Source organism: Canis lupus, chromosome 21, assembly GCF_003254725.2.
Source record: "Canis lupus dingo isolate Sandy chromosome 21, ASM325472v2, whole genome shotgun sequence".
NCBI lineage: Eukaryota > Metazoa > Chordata > Mammalia > Carnivora > Canidae > Canis > Canis lupus.
In genome coordinates, this window is record NC_064263.1 from 23,245,946 (window position 1) to 23,256,827 (window position 10,882).

At 58.5% G+C, this 10,882-nt stretch overlaps 1 protein-coding gene across 2 annotated transcripts; it reads right to left on the minus strand.

The window, feature by feature from the left end:
- Window positions 1-256: 256 nt before the first annotated feature.
- SERPINH1 (serpin family H member 1) lies at window positions 257-9,157 on the minus strand. Of its 2 annotated transcripts, XM_025419640.3 has the most exons (6): window positions 8,998-9,141; window positions 7,750-7,793; window positions 4,637-5,301; window positions 3,917-4,015; window positions 3,579-3,811; window positions 257-1,254 (listed from the first exon to the last, which is right to left on the minus strand). In XM_025419640.3, the coding sequence occupies exons 3-6, from the start codon at window positions 5,256-5,258 to the stop codon at window positions 952-954; spliced, it is 1,257 nt and encodes a 418-aa protein (XP_025275425.1). In that variant the 5' UTR covers window positions 5,259-5,301; window positions 7,750-7,793; window positions 8,998-9,141; the 3' UTR covers window positions 257-951. The 2 variants fall into 2 exon arrangements, with proteins under 2 accessions (XP_025275425.1, XP_025275424.1); XM_025419639.3 differs by lacking the exon at window positions 7,750-7,793 and having other exon boundaries at window positions 8,998-9,157.
- Window positions 9,158-10,882: the final 1,725 nt, after the last annotated feature.

Genomic DNA, 10,882 nt, shown 5'->3' on the forward strand with positions numbered 1-10,882 from the left:
ACTAGACGGCCAAAGCTCAAGTCTGGAATGCCCTGGGCTCCAGGTCCAGCATGGTCATTCCAGCCCTGCAGCCACTGTCTTTCCAGAGCAGCCAGGGCCAAAACAATTCAAGTTGGCTGGGATAACTGGGCGTGCAGTTATTTGCCAGCATTTCAGGGCCTGACATGGGCCCCAGCTCAACAGAAGGAGCCCTTGTCCCCTGGGAAGAATGACATGGGAATCTCTGAGCCAATCACCCTCCATGCTCCAACAAAACTTCACTGGAAAAGTTTTATTGAAAAAAAAATTGTACAAATAAGTTCTTGGTTTGACAGCAACAAAGGCTCATTTTTCCCCTGCCCTCCCCACCTTTGAAAATCTACAAAAGGAAAAACAAAAGTTCAGCCCCATGATGCCTGACCAGAGTCTGCCCACAAGCTATTTCCTGATCCCTCTCACTGGGGCCAGGGCCATCATGGGGGTGCCTGTCCCAGGGGCTGCAGCACCTCATTTTATAGTTGAGGGGAGTTGGGAGAGGATTGGAATAGAGCTGGAGAGAGGGCTGAGGTGATGGTAGAGTCAGGGAGAGAGGGCCCCCATTCCACAGGGCTGGGCTGAACCCCCCCTAGTTTGATTCCATCTCACAGATGAGAAAGCATTTGGCTATAAATATGAACACTGAGGCAGGCTTAATCCCAGGACTCTGAGGGCAGGACAGGACTATTTAGCAGGTCCCACAGAATGCGGGGTGTCTGGGCTCAGCATCGTGGTATCTGGGAGCCCATGTCCAAGCAGAGTGAATTCTGGCTGGGAAGGTCTGCTCAGACACACAGGAAGCCTGCTCTGTTTCCCCACCCCACCCCATGGAACATCCAAGGCCAGTACCTCAGCTCCCCCCCCCCGCCCCCCCCATAGCACCCATGTGTCTCAGGAGCCTTCGGCTGCTTCCTGCCATCCCGTGACCCTGGGGCCCTACAGCTCATCTCGCATCTTGTCACCCTTGGGCCGGACCAGGCGCCCAATGAATAGCAGGGAGCCACTCTGGGTGTCTCGAACCAGGAAGATGAAGGGGTGGTCAGCATAGAAGAGCTTGGGGCTGCGCAGCTCCTCGCGCCCGTAGATGTCCTGGTCGAAGGGGTTGCCCTCCGTGTCCCACTCGAAGGCGGTGGCGTGGAACACACTGGCCAGGTACAGGTCCTTCTTGCCTGACATGCGTGACAGGTCTGCCTTGTTCTTGTCAATGGCCTCCGTCAGACCCAGCCCAGCCAGGTGTTTCTGCAGGACCGGGAGGTGGGAGAGGTGCCAGGTGAGGCCACGATGGGCAAGGCTTCTAGACCCTCACCCTCTACCCACACCACCCATCATCTCCTACTCTGTCTGTCCCCCTCCCAGTCACCTTCTGTGTGCTAGACATGATGTGGGCACTTCGAACCACTGCTTCGTAGGTCTCATGACAACACTGCAAGAGCTTCTAAAAGCCACTTCACAAATGAGAAAACTGAGGCTTGCAGGAAAGGCAGCATTCATCTCTGGTCCTGCCGAGTAATCCTGATCAGTCCTTCTCAGAGTATGGATCGTGGGCAGCTAGTAGGGGCACCACCTGGGAGCTTCCAGGAAACACATTTCTTGACCCACACCTCCCAGAGCCACTAAATCACAATTTCGGAGGGTGGCCCCGAGAACCTTCCTTAACAAAATCTCTGGGTAATTCTTGGCACACTCAAATTTAAGAAAGACTAATCTAAGGATAGCTATGACTATATAACCCTGGGGCTTAAACCTGTTCAGAGTGGCAGATGCCTGGGATTTGCTTCAAAATAATCTGATGGGGGAGCAACGGGTGTGTATAGATGAAGCCTTATTGGTCATGAGTTACTGATGGTTGCAGCTGGGGATGGATACATGGGGGAGGGCTCACTATGCTGACCTATTTTAAATATACTTTTATGTATTTCCATAGTGAAAAATTAAAACCTACCCCCGCAAACACGCATTCCCCGCAACACACATTTTTCATGGCCCTGCAGAGCCCCCAGGAGCCAGCTCTTTCACACGTGAACTGTGCTTGCACCATGGCCTCACCCCTTAGCATGCCCCCTGGCTCTCTATCCAAGAGTCTATTGAACAACTGGCAAGTGCAACGGTGTGTCGATGGCCTACCTGCATCCCTATAGGATGCTTTCACCACCCCACCTTCCAGGAAGCCTTGCCTCCCTGGGGCTCAGCACCCCAGCCTCTCTCTGTTTCAATGTCTAGGCCTGTCTGTCTCTTGCCCCTGGCTCAGAGCTCTCCCAGGGCAGGGCCCAGGTCCCACCTCCTCCCTGACTCTCGGTGAGGAAAACACAGCAGTGCAGGACTGCAGCCTGAGTCACCAGCAGCTGCAGTCTGGCTTCTGCAGAACAGCCCACCTCCCTGGCAGGGCCAAACACACACTTGACCTGTGGGCCTGAGGGTCAGGGGGTCCGGAGACCTGTGTTCCAGGCCCAGCTGGCTATTCCAGTTCCAATGACCCTCTACAAGTCACACACTTCACGTCTCTCAACTTAAATGTATCCCTGTGACTGGTGTGTCCATCCAGGATTACAGGAAGATGCAAGGAAAAAAAAAGGGGGGGGGGGGGCAATGGAGTCTCATCACAGCAGGAGGAGCTGGGGAGGGCCTGGGGCGGGCCCAGGAAGGACATGGCCATGGCCCCTGTCTGGAAAGCTCAGCACGATCCACAGTACAGACTGCACAAGTGCCATTAGCCTGTGGTGTGCAGCCTATGCCCCATTTCATCTCAAGCTTTCTGTCCACAGTGTCAGCAGCGGGTCTTAATTCTGTGAGGGAGAGGCTTGCCAAGGAACCATTTCTGGCACCGAAAGCAGGAATGAGATAAAAGCCTCCTCTTTTGAGCAGGTAAAAGTCTCTCCTGGCTGACAAAAAGGCCACCCTGAGTTTTCACCCTGAGGACTCACTACAGCTCCACTGCTTACTAACCAAGGGTACCTTGGCAAGTCATAACTTCTCTCCAAGTCACAGGCCACCCCCCGGCCCCAGGATGGTCAGGAGGGGAAAACACTGTTGAGTGCATGGAGTCAGTCTCCAGCCATCCCTAGTGCCCCATTGCTGACAGCCACTGTTAGTCTTCCTGACGTGTGGGGGACAACCGTCCAGCTCGACCAGTGTGTCAACTGGGGCCACCTCAGATTCTCAGAGGCAACATGGCACAGATTCAGGACGTGGCCTGGTGCCAGACACCAGAGCTACCATCTGTGTGTGACTCTGGATAAGCTCTTCAGCCTTCCTAAGACTCAGTTTCCTCATCTCTAAGAAGCTTGATGGTCCTACCTAACGAAGCTAATTTGAGGATTAAAAGTTGAATATATAAGAAGTGCTCAGAAGAGGGTCTGGCATATGGCAGGCATCCAGGTGTATTTAGCTACTGAGGTCATCCTCATGTTCCCAAAGGGCAGGTCCCATCCCTCCTCCCCCAGCAGTGCCCAGTACTGCCTGGACACCCACAGAGGCCCAGGGCAGACCTGCTGAGCTGACGAATGGGTGCCCCAAACATCCATCTCCTCTAGGCCCTACAGACTCCAAGGTGGGCCACCCCTCACCTGTAGGTCGTGGGTCACCTCCACCACACCCTTGGGCAGGGAGATGGCAACAGCCTTTTTCTGCATCTTCCCCATCCAGATCTTCAGCTGCTCCTTGGTCAGCAGCTTCTCAAGGCGCTCAAGGGGCTCCACGTGGTGCGGCATGAGGATGATGAGGCTGGAGAGCTTGTGGGCCAGGGGCATCTCCACAATCTGCAGCTTCTCTTTCTCATCATCGTAGTAGTTGTAGAGGCCTAGGAGGGCAGCAGAGAGGGCACTGGGCATGCTGCTCTAGGGGCAGGCCAGGCTGCAAGCACCCGCATACCCCCACCTCGGCCCACAGCTCCCAGGGTGCCCACCTGTGCGGTGCATCATCGTGACACCCACGGTATAGGAACGGGTTACCATGAAGCCTCGGTTATCCACCATCTTGTGGTGGAACTTCTCGTCCCAGTGTGCTGTAGTGGAAGCAGAACACCAGGTCAGAAACAGGGGGGACACTTGGGACACAGACCTCCAACTGTACCCCCCCTGGATTTCTCTCTGCCACAAGCCTTTGTTCCAGTCTTTGGGACTCAGCTGCAGCCCACCACCCCTCTGAGCATCCAGCCCACAGAGTACATACTCCCCCGCTTTGGGGGGCAGGGGTGCTCACCCCCGGACATGCTGCCTGAAGCTGCGGCTCTCTATGCTCAGGGCCTGGCTGGTTCCACACAACAGAGGAATGCCTTCAGAAGGAGGACCCTTTGGGGGCACCTGGGTGGCTCAGGCAGTTAAGTGGCTGCCTTCAGCTCAAGTCATAATCTCCAGGTCCTGGGATGGAGCCCCACATCAGACTTTCCGCTCAGCAGGGAGGTTGCTTCTCTCCCTCTGCCCCACCCCACCACTCGTTCTCTCTAGTAAATAAATAAAATCTTAAAACAACAACAACAAAAAAGGAGGACCCTCAGCTCAGCCACCACCACGGCTGCCCTCTGCCCTGGCACCCATCAGGCATTCGGGCAACGCCCACTGAGCTGCATCCCCCACCCCGGCTGCTGAGGGCTCTGTGCCCTGCCACCCCTCGCCTCCAGACTCACGCTTGAAGAACATGGCATTGACCAGCAGCGCGCCATCCGTGCGCTCCACGTCCTTGGTGACCTCGGGCAGCTTGCCGTCGGTGGTCTGCGCCGCCCACTCATTGATGGACTGCAGGGCGCTGCGCTTGTCGCGGAAGTTGATCTTGGAGTGCTCGCAGTTGTAGTGCTGCTTGCTGCTGCGCACGAAGTCCTCGGCGAAGCTGACGGAGCTGGGCCCGTACAGGCGGCTGCCCAGCTTCCACGTCACGTTGCGCGCGGTGCTGTTGCTGAGCGATCGCAGCAGCTCGCCCAGGCCCGCGTGCACCTCCTCGTCGCGCAGCTGCTCCGCGCTCAGCACCGCCTTGGCCTGGGATGCCGTGGTGGCCTTGCCCCCCAGCGACACGAGCCCCAGGGACGAGGCCACTACCACGGGTGACAGCAGGATGTTCTCCACCGCCTGGTCCTTGGCCATGGCCTGGTACAGGCTGAAGGCCAAGCCGGCGCTGCGCTCGGCCAGCGTGGCCGCTTTGGGGCTCAGCTTCTCGGCAGAGCCGGGGGCCGCTGCAGCCGCGGGCTTCTTCACCTCGGCCGCCAGGACCACGGCCAGGAGGCAGCAGGTGTTGAGAAGCAGGAGGAAGCGCATGGCTGGGAGACGGATTGGAGGCACCACGGAGGACCTGTGAGGGCTGCAGAGAGGGTGGCCCTGAAGCCCTGGGTGTTCCTCCCCGATGACCATCCCTAACCTTCTAGCAGCCACCAAGTCCCCTGCAGATCGGAGCCAGAGAGTTCTGGCCCTAACTCAAGGTTGCCCAGGTCAGAGGACTCACTCTGCCTACCCTGACCCCGTTATCCAAAGCAGGATTTCTAGAAAGTCACCACCTCCACTCTACTGATTTCTTAAACTGAATAGACATTTAGTCTTATGCATTCATTATGCGTTTCTCTCCATCCCTAACTAGTCCATGACCTCCAAGAGGACAGGAAATCTAGCCAGCCTGGTTTCCCTCTGTATCTCCAGGGCTAAGCACACAATAGGCCTCAGGTGTTCCTGAATGAACAGAAACCAGGGCCACCTGGCCAGACATAAGAGTCCTCGGTTTGTATAAAGATTAGCTCTGATCTCATACCTCCCCCCGCACCCCGCCCCCGGGGTGGTTTCCAGTGGGGAAAAAAGTGGCAGAGGGACTGAGGGTCTGCATGAAGCACAGGTGTCTAGGCAAAGGATGTCCTGTTGGGACAGGCTGAAGGCCTGCTCCTTCCCCCACGCCTTTCCTTCTGGCCTGGAATGTTAATGAGTCACTGGTTAGCTCACTCATTAAGTGGGGGAGCCCAGTTGCTCTACTCTGCTGCCCCACAGGTGACCTTGAGTGTGTGTCCACTCCTCTCTCAGGGCCAGTCCCCATTTTCCCAGCTGTCTCGGCCTAGGTCTCCAAGCCCAAGGCCTGTGTCCTAGCAGGGACATGCCTGCCCAGCAGTCCCCGGTCCCTGGAGTGAAGGGGAAATCCCCAGGACAAAAGCTGAGCAGGGGGTAGGTTTCCTGAGAGGAAGGATACTGCAGGAGGGTAAGTGGCAGCTCAAAGGAGCAATGACACCCTCTCCCCTTCACCAGAGGCTGGCCGGATGTTCACAGGAAGCTGGGTCCATCTCAGGGTCCATTCTGCCCTCCCATCTGACAGTCGCTGCCACCCAGGCTCTCTGCTCTATGACTTCAGGGTTGCCCTCAAGACCCTTCCCAAACCAGGGTAGCAGTGGCCCCTAAAACAAGCCTCCCTCCACTCACTCCCCTCACTGCCTTCCAGTCAGGACAGTGTCTCTGCATGGGGTGCTTCCTCCCTACTTTCAGGCAGAATGGAAGAGGAGGTGACAGGGCAAAGGGAAGGGATGGAAGGAACTCTGGTGGAGGCTGGGATCCTACTGCTCTGGCGGATCCCATCTCGTGGTCCTCAAGACAGACTGAAAATTCAGAATCCTGGTGCAGGACCCTCAGGACTTTGGCCTGCCTGCAGGAGCACTGGGTTTCTGGGAAGACTCCACTGCTACAGACATCCTGTGAAGCTGGGCAGGGCCCCCTGCCTGGGGTGCCATCTCTTTGAAGGTGCAGTGTAAAGGAGAAGCAAAGGATGCATGGGGAAAGGGGTGAGGGGAGGACGCAGGGCACAAGAGAGACCTGTACCCTACCTAGAGTAGAGACCAGGGAGGTGATCTATCCCAGGGCCCGGGCTGCCTTCCTCCCAGCCCTAGCTCCTTCCCCACCAGGCCCGGAGTCTCAAAGGCAGAATGACCATAGAATTATTGTACAACCAAGGACACCTGAGGACATGAAGCAGGGGCACTGCTAATTGTTATGCCAAGATAACAAGCATATGGCTACTCTATTCAAAGGCCACCTCTAGTTCATACGGCTGATGTCAGAGAACAGACCCCGGGCAGAGGCCACTTGCATCCCATTAGGAGACAGTCAAGGAGCCCAGCTCACGGCCCTGCCACGTGGCAGACACCATCTTGACAGCCCCCACCCACAGCCAACCAGAACCTCAAAGGACTGGGAGGGGCATTCCAAGCAAGCTCCAAATGACTAGTTTGGGATTCCTCAGGCAGCCACACAGCTGCGCTCCTGCTCCTGCTCCCACTCCAGCTCTAGGTGACGTGGCAGGCTGGAAACTGAATTATCTCCATCCGCCCGGCAGAGGGGGGCTTCCAGCCTGGGAAGCAGAAGGCCTGGGTTCAGGTCCCAGAGGGTGCCCTAGAGCCTCCCTGGCCTTGGCTTTGAGTCTGCACATGTGTCTCTGCAAGGAGGTGCAGGCAGCTGTGTGGCTGTGGAGAAGGGCTGCCCTGCTAACCCAGCAGCAGTCACAGAGGAAGACAAGTCACGGCAAGCAAGCCAGCCTCCCACAGCCCAGCCCAGCCCAGCCCACATTGCCACAGAGAAATCCCAGCCCTGAGGCCACGGTTTGATAATTTACAGTCCCACAAAGGACACAATAAATATATGCGCAGGGAACTGAGGGCTGTGTCCACAGCGAGCCAGACTGAGTTTAGACTGGATTCTGGGTTTCTGGAAGTAAGAGGGAAGGGAAGCAAATCTAGGAGGGCCACCGGAGAGGATCTCAAACACTTGAGGGTGTCTAAAGTACCTTGAAACTGCCTCAGAGGGAGGTCAATGCCTGCCTTTTTCATTCTGAAAGAAAACAGAAGAATGAGGAGGGTGGGATTGGGCAGAGCTGGGGTGCTGGTGAGGTGGGGCCTGGAAGCCCCAATCCCCAAATGGGACCCCAGCTACACTGTCCCTGGCACAAAGTAAGGCATAATCAGTCCCAGATCCACAGAGGCCTTGGAAGTTGTTCATCTCATGGTGGGGTCAGAGCAACTGAGGCCAGAGAGGGGCAGGGAGCCAGTGCCACATCCCACAGAATCAGCAGGGGTCAAGCATCCTAGTGCAGGGCTCCTTCCTCCCAGGAGCACCCACAGAGCCCCTGAGGAAGCCTGGATGTGGTAGCCCATCACACAGTGAGTTTAAGAAAAAAACAGAAAAACCACCTTCTGGGAATCCTGGTGACTAGAGACAAAAGGAGTGGATCCGGAGGGCTCAGGAAGGGGGGGATGGGCCGACGAACCATCTGAGGACAGGAGGGTGTGGTACCAGCCAGAGACTTCCAGGGAACCAAGGCCTCTAGCTTTCCTCCAGCCTCCATCCGGGCCCTCCAGCCCGGAGGGTCCTGCCGGAAACCGGGAAGAGGAGGAGCCGCCCCGCTGGAAGTGCTTTCCTTCCTCCTCCACTGCGGCCGCCCCAGGAGTGTCCCCGCTGGGGGCAGGGAAGCCCGGCTGCGGAGTCGTCGCCTCGGCGGCCGCCCGCGGCCGGGGCCGTAGGGAGCGGGTGACTCGCGGCCTCCTCGGCGCCCGCCTCCCCTCCCGGCGGGGGCCGGACCCTGCGAGGCGCTCACCGCCTTTCCGAAGGGAGCGGGGGCCACGGCGCGGGCCGCGCTCCTCCCGGCCGCCAGCCTCGGCACGTGCAGGCCGCTGCCGGAGGGGCCACGGCCGGGGTCGGTCCCAACTGCGGCGCCCCCGCCCCGGGAAAGCCACGGCCACTCCACCTCCTTCCCTCCAGCCGCCTCGGGAGGCTCGGGCGCCCTCCCCCCAAGCCCCGCCGGCCCCGGCCCCGGCCCCCGCCCCGGCCCCCGCCCCCGCCCACCTCCTCCCCGGGGCTCCCAGCCCGCGGGCTCCTCCCGGCCGTCACCGCCCGGCCCCGGCTGCTGCGGGGCCTCCAGGGCCCGACCCCGGCCGCCCGCCCCGGCCTGGCCCTCGGGCATCGCCGACCCCGCTCCGCTCCCGGGCGCCCCGAGCGCCCTCCGCGCGCCGCCCGCCCCGCCCCGCCCCGCCCTCACCTGGGCCGGACGAGAGCCCCTCGCGAACCGCGGACCGATCCCCTCTCCGCCGCTCGCGGCGCCCCGGCTCTATATATGGCGGTCCCCTCCTCCCGCCCGTCCCGAGAAACTTCTGGAAAGTTGGAAAAGCTTCCGGAGGGCGCCCCAGCTCCGCCAAAAAAAGCCAAAGACCTCCCCCAGACCGCCCCGGCTCCCGCCCCTCCCTCTGCGGGCCCTCACCCGGCCCCTGGGTCCTACTGCCCCCCACACCGGGCGGGGCGCGGGGACCCCCACACCGGGCGGGGCGCGGGCCCTTCGGCTCGGCTGGCACTGCGGGGCTCCCGACCTTCGAGGGCCTGGAGATGGGGGCGGGGGGCGGGGGGCGGCGGCGCTGGAAGCGGCCCCGGAGAGGAGCGCCCCCCCCAAGCCTGCGGGCCCCGGACGGCACAGCCTGCCAGCAGCACTGCGCCCGCGGGGGATCTGCCCCGAGGAGATCCACTCTCCGGTGTTAGGGCGGAAACTTAACTGGTTCCCCGGCACGCCCCCTCCTCAATCAGGGCCCGTCTCCTGTGTCTTGGGGAGGGGGTGAGAAATAGAGAGGCGGCCTGCTTCTCCATCCGCACCTGGACCTCAGTGACTGCCCTAAGGGGAGAAGGGATCCTACCGAGCCCGATACCAGCCCCTAACTCTGGAGAGTCCTGGGATCCCCGTGGTCCGGCTGCGTCTGGAAGGGTGCACGGGAAGGAGAGCCCTGGGGGTCCACTAAGCAATACGCTGTATGATCCTAAGCAAGTCACTTTTCCTTTGCTGGGCCACGGTTCCTTCTTTGGGTGTGAATGTGGTGCTGTCATTCCTTGCTTCTTTTCCATGGGTCCCTCTCCCTCTCTTTGGTTATCCCCGCCCCCTCCCTGTCTGGGCCCCCTCCCAGGGTTCCAGGGCTCACTATCAACCCCTCTCACCCACCCACCCATGACTGATAGTCCCTTGAGCTCTGAGCTAAACTGGACATTCAGGTCTCTTCTAAGTGCTAAAGACAGGGCTGAGAACAGGACAAAGTCCTTGCCCTCAGGATATACCGTATAAGGAGGAAATGTGCGTGTTAGTAGGGAACTCAAAAAGGCAGATTATTTAGAACCTTCCCCCACCTCCCACAAGTCTTCTAATAGTGAAATGATGGATAACAGATGGGCACAGTATGAAGAGGAAGGGACAGGGTAGAGAGACACTTTATTCACTCCTTCAGTGGATCACTAATAGGCTGTGCTGAATGGCTTCCTTCTTCGGGATGCATCCTTGAATCTTGGGAAGCAAATGCATCCCAGAACCCAGTGGATGAATCATCTGGGTCCCTTGAAGCAGGGGTTGGGGGAGGGCCCTTTCTGGTGGTGACTAACCCTGAAGTCTGGGTTTGTCTGCTTCAGAGTTTGATTACAAGGACTGTGGGAAATCTTAGATTCCAAGAGCTTCAGGCTCTTTGAATCAGGGTCGAAGAGTCTGAGAGGACTTGAATCTGAAAGCAACCATCAGAGAAGGTGATTTCTTACTTGAATCCCTATGGCATCTTTGAATCCATCTAGAGAATCTCAGGGTGTTAAATCTCAGAATCAGAGACTCGTAGAAGAAAAGAAGCAGGGATCTCAGAGGGCACGGCTTTCTGTGTACAGGCCCCTCTCTGCAGTATCCCAACGGCAAGTGCACAGCATCTCTTAGATGTTGTGGGTTCAAATCCCACAGAGGCAGCCCAGGATTCTCTCTTAGGACAGGTCTGATCATTAACGAAATCCTCCTCAGAGTGGTGTCCATCTCTTTGGAGTGGCTGTCCTGGTTTTCATGTGCTTCCTCCTGCCTCAACTGTGTATTGCTGTTAAAGAGAAGTCCTTGCTATGCAAGGAAACCACCTGGGTCA

Excerpts from the sequence above, each read along its gene's own strand:
- SERPINH1 (XM_025419639.3), bottom strand. The coding sequence starts at position 5,258 with ATGCGCTTCCTCCTGCTTCTCAACACCTGCTGCCTCCTGGCCGTGGTC. Across the intron at positions 3,812-3,916 it reads CACGATGATGCACCGCACAG|GCCTCTACAACTACTACGAT; the intron begins GTGGGCACCCTG and ends CTGCCCTCCTAG. Across the intron at positions 1,255-3,578 it reads AGGTGACCCACGACCTACAG|AAACACCTGGCTGGGCTGGG; the intron begins GTGAGGGGTGGC and ends CCGGTCCTGCAG.